The 23,000-nt window shown below is 38.1% G+C and overlaps 1 protein-coding gene across 1 annotated transcript in view; it reads left to right on the top strand.

The window, feature by feature from the left end:
- The window catches only part of CFAP57 (cilia and flagella associated protein 57), an 84,090-nt gene extending 68,213 nt beyond the window's left edge, over nucleotides 1-15,877 (top strand). Inside the window, exons 14-22 of the mRNA XM_053694072.1 lie at nucleotides 3,344-3,534; nucleotides 3,672-3,845; nucleotides 5,439-5,597; nucleotides 6,433-6,576; nucleotides 8,699-8,815; nucleotides 9,341-9,475; nucleotides 10,581-10,724; nucleotides 10,827-10,962; nucleotides 15,621-15,877. Coding sequence (XP_053550047.1) covers nucleotides 3,344-3,534; nucleotides 3,672-3,845; nucleotides 5,439-5,597; nucleotides 6,433-6,576; nucleotides 8,699-8,815; nucleotides 9,341-9,475; nucleotides 10,581-10,724; nucleotides 10,827-10,962; nucleotides 15,621-15,811 — 1,391 coding nt within the window. The 3' untranslated portion in view covers nucleotides 15,812-15,877. The remainder of the gene's footprint in view (nucleotides 1-3,343; nucleotides 3,535-3,671; nucleotides 3,846-5,438; nucleotides 5,598-6,432; nucleotides 6,577-8,698; nucleotides 8,816-9,340; nucleotides 9,476-10,580; nucleotides 10,725-10,826; nucleotides 10,963-15,620) is intronic.
- Nucleotides 15,878-23,000: the final 7,123 nt, after the last annotated feature.

Raw genomic sequence — 23,000 nt, 5'->3', positions numbered from 1 at the left:
CCAGGTTCAGGGATCCTCAGGCCGAGCTGATAGATGCCTTGGCAGTGACTTGGTCGTTCAACCTAGCTTATGTGTTTCCGCCGTTTGCTCTCCTGCCCCTGATGATGCTCGAGTCAATCAGGAGAGGGCTTTGGTGATTCTCATCGCTCCTGCGTGGCCTCGCAGGACTTGGTATGCTGATCTAGTGGACATGTCCTCTCTGCCGCCGTGGAAGCTTCCATTGAGGCAGGACCTTCTCATACAGGGACCCTTCCATTATCCGAATCTAATTTCTCTGCAGCTGACTGCTTGGGGATTTAATGCTTGATTTTATCTAAGCGAGGGTTCTCTGATTCGGTCATTGATACCTTGATCCAGGCACGTAAGCCTGTTATTAGAAAGATTTACCATAAGATATGGTGTAAATATCTTTTTTGGTGCGAATCCAAGGGCCACTCATGGAGTAAGATTAGGATTCCTAGGATTTTATCTTTTCTCCAAGATGGATTGGAGAAAAGATTGTCAGCTAGTTCCTTAAAGGGACAGCTTTCTGCTTTATCTGTTTTGCTACACAAACGTCTGGCAGATATTCCAGATGTTCACTCTTTCTGTCAGGCTCTGACTGGAATCAGGCCTGTGTTTGGACCTATTGCTCCTCCTTGGAGTTTGTATTTAGTTCTTATGGTTTTTCAAGGGGTTCTGTTTGAACCTATGCATTCCATGGATATTAAATTGTTATCTTGGAAAGTTTTATTTTTTGTTGCTACTTCTTCTGCTCGCAGAGTTTCTGAGCTTTCGGCATTACAATGTGATTCTCCTTACCTTATTTTTCATTCCGATAAGGTAGTGTTACGTACCAAACCTGGTTTTCTTCCTAAGGTTGTTAGGTATATTAATCAGGAAACTATATTTCCTTCATTGTGTCCTAATCCTTCTTCTAAGAAGGAGCGTCGGTTACATAACTTGGACATGGTCCGTGCCCTGAAGTTTTACTTGCAGGCGACTAAAGAATTTCGTCAATTTATTGTTGTCTTTTCCGGGAAACGTAGGGGTCAGAAAGCTACGGCTACCTCTCTTTCTTTCTGGCTGAAGAGTATCATCCGTTTTGCATATGAGACTGCTGGACAGCAGCCTCCTGAAAGAATTACGGCTCATTTTACTAGGGCTGTGGCTTCCTCATTGGCATTCAAAAATGATGCTTCTGTTGAACAGATTTGCAAGGCTGCAACTTGGTCGTCTCTTCACACTTTTTCCAAATTTTACAATTTTGATACTTTTGCCTCGTCCAAGGCTGTTTTTGGGAGAAAGGTTCTTCAAGCAGTGTTGCCTTCCGTTTAGGTTCCTGTCTTGTCCCTCCCTTTCATCCGTGTCCTATAGCTTTGGTATTGTATCCCATAAGTAAGGATGAAATCCAAGCACTCGTCATATCTTGTAAAAGAAAAGGAAATTTATGCTTACCTGATAAATTTATTTCTTTTACAATATGACGAGTCCACGGCCCACCTCTGCACCTTGGCTTTTCTTTTCTCTTCCTAACTTCGGTCGAATGACTGGAGGGGGAGGGAAGGGAGGAGCTATATATACAGCTCTGCTGTGGTGCTCTTTGCCTCCTCCTGCTGACCAGGAGGCGATATCCCATAAGTAAGGATGAAATCCGTGGACTCGTCATATCGTGAAAGAAATACATTTATCAGGTAAGCATAAATTTCCTTTTTTGTGATTCAGACAGAGCATAATATTGTAAAAAAAGTTTTCAATTTAATTATATTTTTAAATTTGCTTTGTTCATATGGTATTCTTTGTTGAAGAGATACGTAGGTAGGTGTCTGTAGCACTACAAGACAGAAAATAGTGCTGCCATATAGTGCTCTTGCAAATGGATAACTTTCTTGCAAAACTGCTACCATATAGTGCTCCAGAAATTGGCAGACTCTTAAGCATACATCCATGCTTTTCAACAAAAGATACCAAGAGAACGAAGAAATGTAATAATAGAAGTAAATTAGAAAGTTGTTTAAAATAGTTTACAATCACATGCTAGAAAAATATTGGGCTTCATATCCCTTTAATGTCAGCTATTCAGGTTATATAAGTAATATTATCTTTGCGTTGTTAATTACAGTATAATATTGGCTAAAATAACTTGGTAAACTCCTAATTTAGTACTTTCCTTGTGTCACAGGATTATCCATGTCACCATCCCCATCGTGTCACCATTCCCATCGTGTCACCATCCCCATCGTGTCACCATCCCCATCGTGTCACCATTCCCATCGTGTCACCATCCCCATCGTGTCACCATCCCCATCGTGTCACCATCCCCATCGTGTCACCATCCCCATCGTGTCACCATTCCCATCGTGTCACCATTCCCATCGTGTCACCATCCCCATCGTGTCACCATCCCCATCGTGTCACCATCCCCATCGTGTCACCATCCCCATCATGTCACCATCCCCATCATGTCACCATCCCCATCATGTCACCATCCCCATCGTGTCACCATCCCCATCATGTCACCATCCCCATCGTGTCACTATCCCCATCGTGTCACCATCCCCATCATGTCACCATCCCCATCATGTCACCATCCCCATTGTGTCACCATCCCCATCGTGTCACCATCCCCATCGTGTCACCATCCCCATCGTGTCACCATCCCCATCATGTCACTATCCCCATGGCTGCATATTGGTTAGAAGTAGGAATGGGTAAATGTGCAGAAAATGTAATTCATTTGGTAGAAAGAATAATTCTGTGGACATTCGTTTTGGACAATCGAATTTTGATAAGAATGAAAATCCATTAAAATTCGCCAATCGATTGTTACTTTCGTTTTCGATTATTCGTAATGAAATTGAATAGCCACATTTGATTAAACAAATACTATTTAGAAGTTCAATAGTTCATGTGGTAGGGAATTTAGTAAATTGATACATAATAGAAACAAATATATTCATTTGAATATTACATTTAAAGAGAGCTTTAGAAATACTATTACAAATATATAGATTCAAATTGAATTATTAGAAAATGTTGTAAATAAAGCATTAGAAATATTATTTAATAAAAAGAATGTTAGAATGTTGGGCAAACATTCGGAATTCGAAATGAACTAGCGAATGTGTTAAAATTCGTTTCATTTTTTGAATGTTGCAAAACCTTTGCCCATCCCTAGTTAGAAGTTGTATTGCGGCAGATTTAGTCAGATATTTGCTGTTTAACACGCTTAAGTTAGCATCAATCTGCAATAATGGGGTGAAAAGCCAAGGGAAGCTTATGTTCCTCGGGGGAATGTTGATAAACATTTGGCCTTGATTGATTCTATGCAAATACCAAATCTGGGCATCATTCTTCCTCTCAGAGTCAGCCAATAACCAGAAGCTGCTTCTGGAGTACGAGAAGTACCAAGAGCTACAGATTAAATCTCAGCGCATGCAGGAGGATTACGAGAAGCAGCTGCACGAGCTGGAAGAGAGCAAGAGTCAAGCGCTAGAGGAACTAACTGAGTACTATGAAGCCAAACTGCAAGACAAAGTGTCTCAACTACAGCTTGTAAGAAGCCCTTAGTCATTCACATTTCAGCGCTGCAGCATTTGTTGGCGCTTTATAAATTAAGTATAATAATATTTATTATTAATTTGTATAGCGCAACACAATTCTATAGGGCTGTTATGGTTTCTTTCTTTTAGGCTGAGGAAGAGTCCCGTCAAAATATCAGAGAATTTGAAGAGACTAAGAAGCAAATCGAGGAAGATGGTGACAGAGAAATTCAAGATGTGAAAATGAAGTACGAGCGGCGGTTGCGGGAGGAAAGAGAGTCTGTTCTGCGTTTAAAAGGGGAAAGTGGCATCATGAGAAAGAAGGTAGAAAAAATCTTCTCTTCTTACTAAACCAAGTGTCCAATTAATCATTTACTTATTTTCTTTACTTTTTGTTTTTTCAAATCTTTCATTTTTCTCCATCTTATCTGACAACCCCTAACCCAGCGTCACCAGTTCTATCTCTTTCCATGAGAATGTTGTAAATATGAGACTTAAACGGACATTAAACACCCTGTAATTACAATATATTTATATTTAAACATATTAACGTCTTGTTTGCTGCAATCGTTTTTAATAGCCAAACTACCCAATACTTGCTTTATTTGGAGGAGCCAATCTAAGCTTGAGTCTACATCTGACAAGGCTAGCCACAGTCATTATGTTAGTATAAAGGGCATTGTTTTGCAATTCTTTTCATCTTAAGCCAATTAGGGAAATATATGTAGCCGGGTTAGCCTTTAGACGTCTACAGCATGTTTTTCCAGCTTTGAAAATTAGAAAATAAAGCTTTTTAGGAGCTAAATTACATAAAAATGGTGTAAAATAAATAAATAAAATGTATTGCAAAGTTTTTTTTACTATGCATAACTAAACATTTTATATAAAAATCCTTAGGTGTTCACTCTCCCTTTAATCTGTTTGAAATATACAGTTCTTAGCTGTTCCATTTCTGATTCGCTGTTTCCCAGGATTTCCCTCCAATCACTAACCTGGTTTTGTGTCACGATTTCCTGCTTCTTTTTATGCAAAATTATTATCGTGCTTTCTCCTCTTAAAGGGACAGTGCGCCGTAAAATAGTTTTTCCCCTTTATGTTAAACCAGCAGCAGGGTATAAAATGTATGAGCAATTGCTTATTTAGGTTTATTTTGCATATTAAATAGCTGTTTTTGTTCTTTGAAACCACAACCTTTTAAAATGGGTTGAGCTTGCAGGGAAATTAGATCTTCCTATTTGATCACTTTCTATATACGCAAATGCTTCTTTATCTTATCTCTGTCTGTATACAATTGCCCAATGCTTAAGAGTACAATTGAAAATGAACATTTTATTACTTATTTCTCCTACCTCCCACTGGGAGTGTAATTTCATCTGCTGGTTATGTTTACTTAGCTAGCCTATACTTAAAGGGATGGTAAATTTTAGCTTTTCAAAAATGCTAGGATTTACCATCACTAAAAATAAAGGCAACCCTCATTCATCAGATTAAAAAGGTGCCTTTATTTCAACGTGGCTTCAGCAATAACTTAAGCACCTCTGGCCGCCCATGTTACAGCTCAGTTTTGCAATGAGGTGATGTTTCCACCTCTTAGTATTCTTCCGTAGGCTAGCACGGCTATTGGCCTAAGAGGTGGAAACTTCAACTCAGTGAAAATACGGAGCTGTGTCGTTGGCGGTCGGAGGCACTTAACTTAGCGCTGAAGCTGCAACGAAATAAAGGTAACTATTCATCTTTTTATTTTATTTTAAATCAGATATTTCATAAAGCAAAATAAAGGTAAATGAGCTATTTGTAAACTCCACCAGCTAAAATGGATCATTGGAAACAAATCAAAGGGGAGAAAAATTTAATTAACACAGTTTCTCCCTGCGCCATCTCAGCCCTCAGTCTTTCTCATCCTTTTGTGTGTTACAGTTCAGCAGCCTGCAGAAAGAAATCGAGGAACGTACTTCCGACATCGAGAAATTTAAAGGGGAGCAGCTGAAGTTACAGGGAGTCATTAAATCCCTCGAGAAGGACATCCAGGGGCTGAAGAGGGAGATTCAGGAGCGAGATGAGACCATACAGGACAAGGTGGTAACGTAGTTCTAGTAAACAAATCACCAAATCTCAATATTCATAACGTGGCAAAATATCGTATGTGGTGTTAAAGGGACAGTGACGTGATGCATTAAAGGAAAAAGAAAGTATTTTTTATGCAATACATTACAAAAGAGCTGTATATAAAATAAATGAAATAAGTCATTTACATATTTAAAAGTATCAGTTTGTTAGCAAATTATAAATTGTTTTGCAGCCCAGGGACATAATCCTAAAGGGACATGAAGCCCACGATTCACGATTCAGACAGAGCATTTGATTTTAAACAACTTTCTTATTCACTTCTATTATCAAATAAGCTCAGGAGCGTGCACGTGTCTGGAGCACTATATGGCTTTGCAAGATTCCAGACGCCTACCTAGGTATCTCTTCAACACAGAATATCATGGGAACAAAGCAAATTTGATAATAGAAGTAAATTGAACACTTTTTTAAAATTGCACGCTCTGTCTGAATCACATATTGTTGGGCGTTTTATATCCCTTTAAGAAAGCATCTTGAGTATGTTTATCTTAGCTCATTTGGCCAATAAGGGACAGATCTAAATTAAATCAGTCACTGCGTAGCATGTATCACAGCTCTTCTGCAAATGTGCAGAATACACCGAAGGCTGGCAGAATAAATAATGCAAATGTGTATATACAGTATATATATATATACACACACAATTTGAACTATGCGTGCAATATGTCTATACCATTAATACTTATGCTCTGTGTCATCAAAGCTTTAACTTATATCTATCATATCATTGTTGTTATTCTGTTTTTTTCACTATTATTTCCAATGCTGGAAACCTATGAAACAGGAAAAGAGAATCTATGATCTTAAAAAAACCAATCAGGAGCTGGAAAAATTCAAATATGTACTGGATTTTAAGATTAAAGAGTTAAAAAAGCAAATTGAGCCACGAGAAAATGAAATTAAAGAGATGAAAGAGCAGATTCAGGAGGTGAGGTTATTGCTATTTAGTCCTCTCATAGTTTCCTTATTACCTATTTTTACATCTATATTTAACTATATATTTTCCATTTTTTAAACACATTGGACTAGATTACAAGTGGATCGCAATATTGCGCTTTCGCAAGTGGGATATTTGCGCTGGTATTACAAGCTAAGTGCAATCGAACACTACCTAGGGATGAGTTGTGTGCTAGGGATGAGCTGTGCGCTAGGGATGAGCTGTGCGCTAGGGATGAGCTGTGCGCTAGGGATGAGCTGTGCGCTAGGGATGAGTTGTGCGCTAGGGATGAGTTGTGCGCTAGGGATGAGTTGTGCGCTAGGGATGAGTTGTGCGCTAGGGATGAGTTGCGTGCTAGGGATGAGTTGCGTGCTAGGGATGAGTTGCGTGCTAGGGATGAGTTGTGTGCTAGGGATGAGTTGTGTGCTAGGGATGAGTTGTGTGCTAGGGATGAGTTGTGCGCTAGGGATGAGTTGTGCGCTAGAGATGAGTTGTGCGCTAGAGATGAGTTGTGCGCTAGGGATGAGTTGTGCGCTAGGGATGAGCTGTGTGCTAGGGATGAGTTGTGCGCTAGAGATGAGTTGTGCGCTAGGGATGAGTTGTGCGCTAGGGATGAGTTGTGTGCTAGGGATGAGTTGTGTGCTAGGCATGAGTTGTGCACTAGGGATGAACTGTGTTCTAGGGATGAGCTGTGTGCTAGGAATGAGTTGTGCGCTAGGGATGAGTTGTGCGCTAGGGATGAGCTGTGTGCTAGGGATGAGTTGTGTGCTAGGGATGAGTTACGCGCTAGGGATGAGTTGTGCGCTAGGGATGAGTTGTGCGCTAGGGATGAGTTGTGCGCTAGGGATGAGTTGTGCGCTAGGGATGAGTTGTGTGCTAGGGATGAGCTGCGCGCTAGGGATGAGTTGCGTGCTAGGGATGTGTTGTGTGCTAGGGATGTGTTGTGTGCTAGGGATGAGTTGTGTGCTAGGCATGAGTTGTGCGCTAGGGATGAGTTGTGTGCTAGGGATGAGTTGTGTGCTAGGGATGAGTTGTGCGCTAGGGATGAGTTGTGCGCTAGGGATGAGCTGTGTGCTAGGGATGAGTTGTGTGCTAGGGATGAGTTACGCGCTAGGGATGAGTTGTGCGCTAGGGATGAGTTGTGTGCTAGGGATGAGCTGCGCGCTAGGGATGAGTTGCGTGCTAGGGATGTGTTGTGTGCTAGGGATGTGTTGTGTGCTAGGGATGAGTTATGTGCTAGGGATGAGTTGTGTGCTAGGGATGAGCTGTGTGCTAGGCATGAGTTGCGTGCTAGGGATGAGCTGTGCGCTAGGGATGAGCTGTGCGCTAGGGATGAACTGTGTTCTAGGGATGAGCTGTGCGCTAGGGATGAACTGTGTGCTAGGGATGAGCTGTGTGCTAGGGATGAGTTGCATGCTAGGGATGAGCTGTGCGCTAGGGATGAGCTGTGCGCTAGGGATGAGCTATGTTCTAGGGATGAGCTGTGCGCTAGGGATGAGTTGTGCGCTAGAAATGAGGTGTGCGCTAGGGATGAGTTGTGCGCTAGAAATGAGGTGTGCTTTAGGGATGAGTTGTGTGCTAGAAATGAGGTGTGCGCTAGAAATGAGGTGTGCGCTAGGGATGACTTGTGCGTAAACATGCGCCGTTTCATTTAAACAGTTTTAACTTAATTCTCTTTACACAAAACTATTTGTTGTAATGTGTTTAATTCTGCTATTTTATATGCACAATTTTGTTTCTGTTTAAAGGGACACTCAGGTCAAAGGAAACTTTAATGATTCAGATAGAACATGCAAATCTAAACAACTTTCCAATTTACTTCCATTAACAAAATGTGCACAGTCTTTTTATATTTACACAACTGAGCATGTGCAAGAATTCACAGAATATACGTATATGCATTGGCTGATGGCTGTCACATGGTACAGGGGGAGTGGAATATATACATAACTTTGAAATTTGTCAGAAAAAAATCTACTTCCCATTTGAAGTTCAGACTAAGTGCTAGTGCATTGTCTTGTTATCATGCATTTGTTGATTATGCAAATCTAATGTATTTACTGGTCCTTTAATGCAACTTATCAATCATAACTAATATTTTCTGTTTGTAAAGATGGAGGCTGAGCTGGAGCGATTCCACAAAGAGAATACACACCTAGATTTAAACATCTCCGAAATGAAACAGAAGCTGAAAGCTACAGAACGGGAGATGCGTAAAGAGAGACAGAAGGTATTGATGGGAAGCCTTGTATGAAAGATCATAGATAACAGTCTAGTGCTGCATGATCTGAATGTTTGTACTAAACTCTTCACTGCAAGAACTGTTGGTTAATTAAGCTATTTATAACTTTATTTATAAATAACGTACAAGTGTCACTTAGTAATTACAGCAAACTTAAAGGGATACTAAACCCAAATTTTTTGTTTCATGATTCGGACAGAGCGTGCAATTGCAAGCAACTTTCTAATTTATTCCTATTATCAATTTTTCTCTCCCAAGAATCAGACTATATTCATGTTTCCAAGTTGGGGGGTTCAGTTGTCTGCTTTGGCCCCCCCCCCTTCAAATGCCCATGGTCACTAAGTGTAGATGGCATTCTGTAGTGGCTGGTGTAAACTGTTGATTCGTATATGCAATTAAACTCTACTCTGCATTTAAATAAGATCATCCAGCATTCATATGTACACGTGAAACATGACATTTAAGACACAAATGCAAAATCCTAATTTCATGAGCTATTATTTATTTTGCCAGGTTCGTGATATTGATGCTGTTGTTAAACGTTTTAAAACTGACCTACACAACTGCGTTGGTTTCATTCAAGAGCCGCAAATACTGAAAGATACCATTAATCAGCTCTACCGAAAATATGTGCAAGAGAGTGATGTGGTAAGTGTTGTCTACAGGACCTTGTATGTGTGCAGTTTTACATGGTCTCTGAGTATATTGAATATAAGGTGTTCAGGTAAGTGGTTTCCTACAGTGAGCAGGAGAACGCTACTAAAAGTTTAAGATAATTATCAGATTAACAGATGTAATAGGGACCCTATTTATCCCCAAATGTAGGTTTGAGGAAGATCCAAGTTGGGGAAACTGACCTTCACATCCTATAATTACCGCACTGCTCAAAATAAACTTTTAAAGAGGAGGCGTTGGCGCTCATATTACATGTTGAAAGTAAATTGTTTGTGCACAATCCAAACCCAAATGTGCGCTAACACCTGGACTTGAGATATCGCAACTGCATTAAATTACTCTCCCCATAGACTTCAATGGAGTGCTCTGTAAAAAAAAAACCTAACGCTTGCGTGCTAACCCAACACCGTGTTAAATATACAGAGCTAAAGCCGAAGGTAGTAATAATTATTTTAAATTCTAATGCTCTTCACATAGAAGAAAATGTTTTTTTTTTTTTTTTTTAAAAATAAAAAAAAAATATATATATATATTTATCTCTGATAATTTATATTATATATATATACACACACACACACACACACACAGATATAGATATATAAAGATATGTATAGAAAAATCTATTTAAAATTACTTAGGATGTTTTCTTCTAAGTAAAGAACATTGGAAAACACAGTAAAACACACTAAATAATATTTAAATGGGTTAAAATGAATTTTCAAGTTTCAAAGTATTTGAGTGGAAAGGGCTCCAAAGTATATATACATATATGTGTATACATGTGTATATACTGTATGTGTTTATATGTGAATACACACACATATACAGTATATACCTGTATATACACATATATATACATACATACATACATACATATATATACACACCCATACACATATCTAGACATATATATGTACATTATAGCCCTTTCTAGTCAAATACCTGGTCATATACCATAAAGCTTTTAACCCTTATAAAACAAATATTGCTATTTATATGAATACTTTTTATCAGAAACTGTATATATTAATGTGACACTTTCATGTATTTATGTTGTGTTTTCCTTTATATATGACAGGCTGAAATTGTTGGTGTGGATGCTGACATTCAGCAAGAATATGCTCGTCAGCGAGAACATCTTGAGCGCAGTTTGAGCACATTACAGAAAAAGCTGATTAAGGACACAGAGATTCATCGTGCCGATAATGTGCGAGTGATGCAGGTAACATTATCTTTTAATAATAAAAAAACAATACAGAAATACAGATTAAAATTTCCCAGAAACCACCATACAGGCATTCAAGAAACTAAATATATGTTACAGGAAAATGTGACCCTTATTAAGGAAATTAATGAATTACGGCGAGAGCTGAAAATAAGCCGTACAAAGGTTCATGACTTGGAATCGGCACTTGGATTAACCAGAAAAAATCGTATAACCAGGTCTGCAGAGTCTAAAGGTACAGCTAATTAGTATCTTAATATATATAGTAGTATACGTTTTTATTCTTATGCATCAAATAAATTTATAGCTCTCCCTCATTAAAAAAAAATGCTGCTTATTGGCCACTATTACTTTAAAAAAAAAAATCCACTTATATAAATTAAAAATATAAAGATATATAATATATATTCTAGTTTTGGGATCCAAGCACTCACTGTAAGTTGTGTTGCCTGGGTGCTTCAGTCAGTCAATGTTTCGGTCCTCACAGGGACCTTTATCAAGACTGTTTCTACACAAAAAATACAAAATTAGAAGAAAACACAATTAGTTCCACAAAGAGTAAAACACCACACTAAACAAGACTAACAATCATAAGACACTTTTAAAGAAACAAAGGAAAAAAAAACTTGAAAAGAAAAATAAAAAAGTGAAAAAAATTGATACATGGAAAATATTTGAACAAACAGTAAATGAAGTTTCCTGAGCTGTACGTGGGTATCCCCATATCTGCTTTTAAAGTATACGTGATAAGGTCCAAAGCCTTTCAGACAGAAGTTGCACATATACATGTAATCAAACTTAACAGAAAACCTTTCAATTCATGAATACAGCAACAAAATACGTGTAGGTTAAAGGGACAGTCTAGGCTAAAATAAACTTTCATGATTCAGATAGAGCATGTAATATTAAACAATTTTCCAATTTACTTTTATCACCAATTTTGCTTTGTTCTCTTGGTATTCTTAGTTGAAAGCTTAACCTAGGAGGTTCATATGCTAATTTCTTAGACCTTGAAGCCCACCTCTTTTCAGATTGCATTTTAACAGTTTTTCACCACTAGAGGGTGTTAGTTCACGTATTTCATATAGATAACACCGTGCTCGTGCACGTGAAGTTATCTAGGAGCAGGCACTGATTGGCTAGACTGCAAGTCTGTCAAAAGAACTGAAATAAAGGGGCAGTTTGCAGACGCTTAGATACAAGATAATCACAGAGGTTAAAAGTACATTATTATAACTGTGTTGGTTATGCAAAATTGGGGAATGGGTAATAAAGGGATTATCTATCTTTTAAAACAATAAAAAATCTGGTGTAGACTGTCCCTTTAACAATGGTGAGGACAAGAACAAGGTCTTATAGCTCATTGCGTTTAGCATATTACAACTAGTTCTATATATATACAACATGTACAATGATACAGATCAGATCGTAAAGGGGACAAATACATAAATAGATACTAATAAAATACAAAGCAAAAAAGGAGACAAACCGGTAAAAAATAAATATATTCATGTGGAGCGCAACAATAAAAATTTCTATCACAGTCTGCTTACACCATTGCCTATAGTACCATGCTTTTAAGTACTCTCAAACCGAAATTTGTTATGAATAGTTACCATGACTGCCCCATTACAACACCGGGATCCAGACGCCCGGCTGGTGACGTCATATAGGTCAACGCCACGCCACCTACACAGTATTTAAGGGCGGCGCAGATCACAATCTGCTCACCGCTGAGTACAATATACACCCTCTTACTGAGGTAAGTAAAATTTACATGCTTGACCATCAGATGTTGAAAACACTGTGATCCTGCAACTGATTAACAAGATAACGCTGTCAGTCTCCCTGACATTCTTTGTATTTCGGAGCACACGGGTATCTTGAGACTTGTCCTTACACGGTAGTTATTCGAACAACTGTTAACATACATTTACCTGCCAGGGTCTAGGACTGTTACGCTTGCTATAATTTACTAGTACACATGTTAATCTAGTAGCAAACACGCTTAACCACATTGGGCGCTTGACTAAATGTTCATTTTAACATATTATCGTAACGTATCTTTGAAACAGGTGTTTTACATTAAATATATGCCTATACCACTGTGTATAAATTTATGAATATGTATGGACACCCCTGGTGAGGGTAGGAGTCTTTTTAATCTTTTTAATCTACTCTAGTCCCTACAATCCTTTTGATTTTCATCTAGACTTTACTTATTTTTTACCGGTTTGTCTCCTTTTTTGCTTTGTATTTTATTAGTATCTATTTATGTATTTGTCCCCTTTACGATCTGCTCTGTATCATTGTACATGTTGTGTATATATATATATATATATATATATATATATATATATAACTAGTTGTAATACGCTAAGCGCAATGAGCTATAAGACCTTGTTCTTGTCCTCGCCATTGTTAACCTACATGTATTTTGTTGCTGTATTCATGAATTGAAAGGTTTTCTGTTAAGTTTGATTACATGTATATGTGCAACTTCTGTCTGAAAGGCTTTGGACCTTATCACGTATACTTTACAAGCAGATATGGGGATACCCACGTACAGCTCAGGAAACCTCATTTACTGTTTGTTCAAATATTTTCCATGTATCAATTTTTTTTCCACTTTTTTATTTTTCTTTTCAAGTTGTTTTTTCCTTTGTTTCTTTAAAAGTGTCTTATGATTGTTAGTCTTGTTTAGTGTGGTGTTTTACTCTTTGTGGAACTAATTGTGTTTTCTTCTAATTTTGTATTTTTTGTGTAGAAACAGTCTTGATAAAGGTCCCTGTGAGGACCGAAACGTTGACTGACTGAATTAATGAACTATTAATACATTTTGTGTTAACTAAGTCCTGTGAGTGCCTCTTCTTTTCATGAAAGTTTATATATAAGAAATCATTACAAAGCTGAAACCCCATAGGTTAGACTTCTCAGTCAGCCGCAGTACCTGCTAAAGCTACAGGGTGGCAGATTCTGACCCTGACAGGCCAATCAGCTGTTTATCCTCCTTAGGTTGGTAAATTGTACATCAGCTATTTATGACCTTTTGTTCTAAACCACGGAAGTCCCATCAGTGAGAAAATATCTATGGAAATAATGTAATTACATAATTACTATACTTGTTTACATTTATCAATATACAGTTCTGTTTTGCTGTTTTGCTCAGGAGCCGCAATGCACTACTGGGAGCTAGGTGCCGATTGGTGCCTCTTGTCATTGGCTCACCTACAGCGAATCATGTCCGCTCGACTATTAATAAATCTACCCCCAAGACTCATCTCTTAGATGAAGCCAACATTACTTTTAACTTATCTCAGACAAGGCAAAGGGCAATCATCTATGAAAGATGTCTCGAAATGCCTGTAGTGAACATTATCTCTTCTCCAACCTATTGAGTTATTTGTGTAATAATATAGTTGTAATCTTATCTGAGATCAACACTGTACAGTTATATGCACATAAAGTTACATTGCCAAACCCGAGTATGGGAGCTATATTTATATGCTCACACGTCTCTAGAACTATCTGAAACACTAAAACAGTTCTATTTAGCTGCTTTGTTGTGATCATGTTTTAGTAGAATGTGAACTCCATCCTTGAAAACCAATTAAGCTCCAGATTACAAGTGGTGCACTATTTAGCGCTCTCGCCCAAACACCACAAGAAGCGTATTACCTATCTAGCCCTAAATGTTTTACTGGACATTAAATACATACTTGAAATACACAGCATGGCAATGCAATTTGCAAAATCTTTGTGTTATACCTACATTATAAAACTACTACACATAACATGCACCGGACCCACTGCAGATGCGTCTGTAGGTCATCTGCACACCCTGTATGCTCCTAGTGACATCACATGGTACGGCTTTGATAATGTACTAAAGGTAAATATACATGCGGTCAGCGTACTGTCGTATCAGAAATGGGTCACATGCAAACAAATTGTATTCCAAAAGAGTCTGTAACTGTTGTCCCATCCCAGTTTTTCATTTGTTTATTGTGTGTTTCACTAGAGTCTGCCGTTATATTGTTTTCTAAATAAAGCAGATTTTACTGTATCAAACTGTGATTCTTAGAGGCTGGAATGGTTTGGGAAAACAAAGCAAAAGAATATATAAAAGAAATGACTGGACCTGCCGTACAATGCTTTGGTGGGGAATCTAATGTATTGGAGTCTATGGGGCCGATTTGTCTATGTTTGTCCGACATGATACACTGTAGCGCATCATGTCCGACAGACATCGCTGAATGCTGACAGCATACACTGTCGGCATTTAACATTGCACAAGCAGTTCACCAGAACTGCTTGTGCAAGCCGCCCCCTGCAGATTTGCCGCTAGTAGGGGGTGTCAATCAGCCTGATCGTATAGGATTGGGCGGATTGCAGACCGCAGCCTCAGAAGCAGCAGCCCAGTTATGGAGCAGTGGTCTTCAGACCGCTGCTTCATAACTGCTGTTTCCGGTGAGCCTGAAGGCTCGCGCGGAAACAGGGACATTAAGCTTGATATTTCGGCCCCTATGTCTATATATGATGTTTTCAACAACTTTCTACATTACTTCTGTTATCAAATTTGCTTTGTTTTCTTGGTATCCTCTGTTGAAAGCATACCTCTAGGTAGGATCAGGGCCAGGGCAGCAATGCACTACTGGAAACTAGCTGGTTATTGGCGGCTGCACAAATTTGTCTCTTGTTATTGGCTCACCTGATGTGCTCAGCTAGCTCTCAGTAGTGCATTGCTGCTCCTTCAACAAAGGATACCAAGAGAATGAAGCAAAGGTGATAATTGTGGAAAGTTTCATTTTGACTTCCCTTTACATTTCTCTGTGATGACGTGACCATGTTTTGTACCTTCTGTATGTGCTTACGGTGTGTTGTGTTTATTAGGGTCTAGCAGTGAAGATCGTTATTCCCCTGGAATTTTGCGTCTTAATGCAGAAGAAGAGACATCCAGGATTATAGACATGCAGCGTCTGGAAATCAAACGGTTACGAGATTTGATTGACTCCCATGAACATATTCCCGGCTTAAGACCTCTCTCTGTTGGAAAATTGCCGGCACTGACCATGTCTAACTGAACATTCCAAAGGGGAGTCGTCATAAAGTGACACAAACACACATAATAAAGTCTGTATTTATATCAAGCTGGAATATTTCTGGTTTTGTGCTTCCATATCACGTGACCTTGTAACAGTTCTCGCTGGGGCACTTATTTTGGGATTAGTAACGTGAGTTTAGCAAGGGTTAAAAACATAGTTAAAGTCCCACTGCTAGCTGCTTCCATGCAGTACAAGGATGTGGAGACTCTCACGACAGGCAGGTGCAATCACTTGTGCTTTCATGCACATGCCACCAAAATACATCATCAAGTTTGCCTTGATATGTTTGTATGTTGCTAAGGGGCGTATCCTTTTATATGTGATGGTAAGACTCATACTAACTAAAATGAACAGATGTGAAAGTGTATTAAACATTACAAAGTAAAAATAAAATGATGCCAAAAAGAAATTGTATTTACTGTACAATGTAATTTTAAAATACAAAGTTGAAATCCCCCCCACAAAAATAATTAGGTGGTTTTTGTAACTGAATAATATATGTACAACATTGTGGGAATTAAACTGATAAATTATTTGAAGGAATAACTATTTATTAATAATAAAATTGTGCCAAATGTCAGCTTTGCCAAAAGGGCTGAACCGGGGTGTTCCATGGATGTGACTGAAGTTTTCTCACAGGTCTCATTGTATTCACTAAGCATATTAAGGTCTCACTGTTTATCTCTCCAAATAGTAAGCTGGTGAGTTTGTTTAAAGGGACAGTCAAGTCCAAAATAACCTTTCAGGTTTCAAACAGGGCATGTAATTTTAAACAACTTTCCAATTTACTTTTATCACCAGTTTTTTTTTTGTTCTCTTGGTATTCTGATTTGAAAGATAAACCTAGTAAGGCTCATATGATAATATCTAAGCCCTTGAAGGCCTCCTCTTATCACATGCTTTTTTATTTGCTTTTCACAACAAGGGAGAGCTAGTTCGTGTGAACCATATAGATAACATTGTAATCACGCCCGTGAATTGTGGATGACACTGCACTAATTGGCTAAAATGAAAGTCAATAGATAATAAATAAAATGTCATGTGATCAGAGGGCTGTCAGAAGATGCTTACATACAAGTTAATCATGGAGGTAAAAAGTCTATTAATATAACAGTGTTGGTTATGCAAAACTGGGGAATGGGTAATAAAGGGATTATCTATCTTTTAAACAATAACAATTCTGGTGTTGACTGTCCCTTTAATGCACAAATTGCACTGACAGAAAAAGACAAATGCAGAACTAGAAGTTTATGTAAGAGAAAGTACTTAAAGGGACATAAAACAGTCTGTTCCATTGTCATAAAAACAGTGGGTTATGCTTAGAAATCAATGCAATTTGGATTATTAATCTTTTTAAAAGGATTTCAACTTTTATTTCTTTTTTTTAGACTTCATTTGTGCAGGGTCCACGACTTCCTATGTTATCTCTACAGGAACGCAAAGGAGGAGCTTTCCCTTTCTTATTGGTTTCTAGGTGACACGTGCACTAGCGCCAGTCAGTTTGCCCATGTTTAGGGCGAAAATAAGAAAATTCTCACGTTTGTCATAAAAAATGGCACAAATTATATCACCGTATTTATAAAGGGTTAGGCGCCAACAAAGTCACAACTTTTCATATGTGCAAACAAATTGACTCATGATCATTCTATACGAATAAGTTGTCTGGAAAATGGCTGTTTCTAGGTTTAGAAATCGCCCACAACAAGGCGCAGAATTTGAAGAATAATAATTAAATAACAAAAAGGTATTTACAGATTTATAAAAAAGTAAAATAATTTAAACTACAATTGAAAAACGTGTACTCAAAACAACAAAGACAAGCGACAATAAACAGACAACCTTCCTCGATGAAAGAGAGCGGATGAAGGGGCAAAGTAAAAATAGCTTTAATAATATATAAGAAATAACATTTACAAATGTAGTTGTAGTTATGCTAATGATTGCTAATGCTAATGATGATAAATAAAGTGAAAATGATATGCTCGCAAGAACAATAGATCAGCCACTCGCCTGAAAAATGTCTCTAGAATTTTAATAAATACTTCTGACATTTTTGTTGGGTGAATTTTTTCGGGGCTTAATACATTTTGCCTTTCATAGAGAACTTTTGCTGCAAAAATAATGTAAGAGGATGAAATAAGCGAAACTACCACTCTTGTGAAACACAGTTCCAGGTATGTACTACTACTAAGGATTATTAAATCTAGTAGAATTGCATAATAACAATAACACTTAGTGACTGATGATCTAATGCTCTCCGCTCAGGTGAGATGATCTAAAATGATCCTCCAGCACTGCCAGATCCATATTGAAGTTCTTAAAAGGCAGATTTTGCTTTACTTCTACAAGGGGCATTCCCTGCATTTCTTTACAAAAAAGGAGAGACAAGCCCAGTGCAATATAGCATGACATGACAGTTCTGTTGCATTTACACTTTGTGCTTTGTGTTATATATTATTCTACACTTTAGATTACATTTTATTAGATTGAACTTTGCACTTTCTATTTTGTATTTTATTTTGTACACAGCAATGCATTTAGGATTGTGATTTTACAAATTCTGATTATGCTTTCACAGTTTATGTGTAACTTTAACAAATGAGGATCATACTTTGTATAATTATGTGTTTATTTTACAAACTACATTGCACTTTGCATTTCTTCTTTTAAAATAAAATAAAACAAAAAAATTACAGCTCCAGTTTCACAGAGCGCTTCATTACTTTCTATGGGCCCGATAAGAAAATAATCTCTAATTTGGAGAGAAATTATAGTGTAGAATTCACAGGGGCTGAACTTACTAAATTCTATAAATTCTATTCTATAAGAAAAAAGTCTGAACCTGGAAGTCCCAGAGGGATGCATTCCATAGAAAGTAATGAGGCTCTCTGGGATACAAAATTTCACAAGGGAGTAGAAGGTAACTGGAGAACCTCTGGGGCTGATATAAAGGCTTGGTTTGCATCAATTACAATTAAACAAATGTTTTCAATACAATTTAACTTCATTTTGCTTATAGTTTAGTATATATGTATTAAATAAATGTTTATTTAACAAACTTTACCTGCATACACCTGGCGAGAATAATCAGTAAGACCAGCCAGTTTAAAATGCTTACAGCATTTCACAAGACTTGTGAGCGTGTCCTACATACCCAGGGAACTCCCCTGTCCCTACCACTTTATGAAGCTTTGTTCTATTTTACAGTAGAGAAAATTCTAAGTGCAATGTAATTTGTAAAAGATACACTAAAATATACAAAGTATGATCCTAGTTTGTTAAAGTAATACAGAAACTTTCAAAATATAATCAGAATTTGTAAAAAAAAAAATACTGAAAGATCTAAATCTAAAAGTATTAAAATAGAAAGCGCCAAGCTTAAATGCAATAATACTGGATGGACCCAATCTGAAGTTTAAAGGGACAGTCAACACCAGAATTGTTGTTGTTTTAAAAGATAGATAATCCCTTAATTACCAATTCCCCAGTTTTGCATAACCAACACAGTTATAATTATACACATTTTACCTCTGTAATTACCTTGTATCTAAGCCTCAGCAGACTGCCCCCTCATTTCAGTGCTTTTGACAGACTTGCATTTTAGCCAATCAGAGCTGTCTCCATGGTAAATTCACATGCAAGAGCTCAATGTTATCTATAGGAAACACGTGAACTAATGCCCTCTAGTGGTGAACAACTGCAAAATGCATTTAGATTAGAGGCAGCCTTCAATTAGCATATGAACCTCCTAGGGTTAGCTTGCAACTAAGAATACCAAAAGAACAAAGCAAAATTGGTGATAAAAGTAAATTGGAAAGTTGTTTAAAATTACATTCCCTATTTGAAACATGAAAAAAAAAATTGGACTTGACTGTCCCTTTAAAATATTATAAAATACAATGCACAAAGTGTAAGTGTAACAAAACTCATATCATGCAGCGCTGTATTGCACTGGGCTTGTCTCTCCTTCAGATACAGAAATAAGAGAGATATCACAGTGCTGGAGAGTTCCACACTTTTTCTTTGATCATTCAGTGAGTTTAGTCCCTGTGAATTCTGCACTATAATTTTTTCTCTAAGCCAGGAGAATCTTTGATCATCAGGGGAGAGATTACATATGCGGCATCGCCCACAAAAGCCGACGTTGCTATCACATATACGGCGCCGCATATAAATTTTACTCCCATAAGCTAACATGGAACCGCATCGCAAATCAGTATCACATATTTAGAGCAAGGACTTACGTGGCGAAAATTGAGACATTTTACTCCATTTTCACCTCGCCACATATAGGCAGACGCAGCAAGCCTTACGCTGAAAATGTGAGCAATCCCTGAAAATAATAACTAACACCTAACGCATGCACAATATCTATCTACATGTCAACCGCCAACCCCCACCACAATAACTAATAAAGTATATTAATCCCTAATCCGCCAACCCCCACATCGCAAAACATCTAAATGACCTATTAACCCCTAATCCGCCAATCCCCACAACGCTATATACCTAATAAAGTGATTAACCCCTAAACCGCCATCACCTCACAACCCAATATACCTTAACTATTAACCCTTAATCCCCCATTCACCCACATCGCAAAATACTAATACTAATTAAAACTATCAACCCCTAAACCACCATCCCCCACCAATGAAATACTTAATTAACATATTAACCGCTAATCCGCCAACCCCCCACAACGCATTAAACCTAATTAACCTATTAACTCCTAATCCGTCAATCCCTCACAACGCAAATAACTAATTTAATTACTAAGCCCCCTAACTTAACACCCCCTAAATTAACCCCAATTACATTAAATTAATAAATACTAATTTACAATTAAAATTAAAAAAATAGTATTACTTTAAAAATAAAAAAATACTAAAATTAATCTAAAATTACAAAAAATAAAAAGTCTAACATTACAGAAAATAATAAACCAAATGATCAAAAATATTTTTTTTTGCCTAATCCCTATGAAAATAAAAATGCCCCCCCAAAATAAAAACATCCCCTAATCTAAACTAGCCTTTTGTAGGGCATTGCCCTAAGTTAAACAGCTCTTTAACCTCTAAAAAATACTAAGTCCCCCCTTAACAGTAAAAACCCCCACCCACCAAAATAAAAAAAAAACTAACACTAAAAAAACTAAACTACCCATTGCCCCTAAAGAGGCATTTGTATGGGCATTGCCCTTACAAGAGCATTCAGCTCTTTTACAAGTGCCCATTAAATCCCTAATCTAAAAAAAAATACCCCCCCCCCCCCAAAAAAACCCCAACTAAATCTAACCCCCAAATAGGTACTCGCGGTTCCTGAAGTCCGGCGGGGAAAGTCTTGTTCAAGGCGGTGAAGTCTTCTTCCAAGTGGGGACCTCTTCTTTCTTCATTCAGAAACAAGCTGGCGCGGAGCGGAGATGACCGCGGAACTGAGGTGTTATGTTTTTTTATTTTGGGGGGTTTCGTGGGTGGGAGGTTTTGCTGTTAGAGGGGACTTAGTATTTTTTAGAGGTAAAAGAGCTGTTTAACTTAGGGCAATGCTCTACAAAAGGCCATTTTAAGGGCTATTGGTAGTTTAGATTAGATTAGGGGGTGTTTTTATTTTGGGGGAGCTTTTTTATTTTCATAGGGATTAGGTTTAATTTTTTTTATTTTTGATAATTTGGTTTAATATTTTCTGTAATGTTAGACTTTTTATTTTTTGTAATTTCAGATTAATTTAAATTTAGTTTTTTTTTTCAATTGTAATTTCATATGTTTTAATTTTAGGTAATTGGGGTTAATTTAGGGGGTGTTAGATTAGGAGGCTTAGTAACTTAATTAGTTATTTGTGTTTGGAGGGGTTGGTGGTTTAGGAGTTAATAGATTTATTAGGTTAATTGCGTTGTGGGGGGTTGGCGGTTTAGGGGTTAATAGATGTATTAGGTTTATTGCGTTGTGGGGAGTTGGCAGTTTAGGGGTAAATAGATTTATTAGGTTTATTGCGTTGTGGGGGTTTGGCGGATTATGGGTTAATATGTTTATAAGATACTTTGCGATGGGGGTTGGCGGATTAGGGGTTAATAGATAGATTGCGATGTGGGGGTTTGGCAGATTAGGGGTTAATAGTTTAATAAATTAGATTGCAATGTTGGGGGGGTTCGCGGATTAGGGGTTAATACATTTATTATTAGTTCCGATATGGGAATGATGGCGTATATAGGGGTTTTACGTGTCGGGTTTACTTTTGGGAGGTGGGTTAGACTTTTACAGGAGATTTGACTTTTTTTTTTATTTTCTTAGGCGCCGGCAGTTTCTATACATTTGTATTTACGCACATTTCTGGACATCGCTAGTTTATCCGACTTACGGCGGGGTTTATTGGATTCCCCAATGTGCGAGGTGAAATTAAGGGGGAAGCAGGTTTCAGCAGTTGCGCTAAAGCTTGCGCCTTGAGGCGGTTAAAGAGCTCCATAATGAGCGGAATAGGGTAAGCATTCTTAATGGTAAGACGATTAAGACCCCTATAATCGATGCATAGTCTTAACTCGCCACCCTTTTTATTCACAAAGAAGAAGCCAGCCCCTGCAGGAGAGCAGGATTTGCGGATGATCCCCCGCAACAGAGCATCGGCAACATACTCCTCCATAGCACAATTCTCAGCAACAGACAGAGGGTACACCCGGCCCCAAGGAGGAATGGCTCCGGGTTGCAGGTCTAGGGCACAATCGTAAGACTGGTGAGGAGGCAACGTACCGGCGCGCACCTTGTCAAAAACGTCTAGGAGCTCTCGGTACTCCTCTGGCAATTGAGATACCGAAGAAGTGCACAAGACTTTAACTGGTTTCCGAAGACAAGCAGAAATACATTGCGGGGACCACGACAAAATTTCAGAATTGCGCCAATCGAGACTGGGATTGTGCTTTTGGAGCTAGGGATAACCCAGAACAACCGGAAAATGCAGAGAGTTTATCAACTGGAACAGGAGGGTCTCAAAATGGAGAGCCCTAACAGCCATGGACAACGGAGCAGTTTCGTGAGTAATGAGTGCGGGCAAAAGGGGCCTGCCATCAATGGCCTCAATAGCAAGTGGAACGAATCGATGCAAAACGGGAATGGAGTGCTTTGATACAAAAGCACTGTCAATGAAATAGCCCGCAGCACCGGAGTCAACAAGAGCCTGA

This window comes from Bombina bombina, chromosome 10 (genome assembly GCF_027579735.1).
Source record: "Bombina bombina isolate aBomBom1 chromosome 10, aBomBom1.pri, whole genome shotgun sequence".
Classification (NCBI taxonomy): Eukaryota; Metazoa; Chordata; class Amphibia; order Anura; family Bombinatoridae; genus Bombina; species Bombina bombina.
Note: the sequence above shows the minus strand (reverse complement) of the source record. Positions and strands in the feature narration are given on the sequence as shown.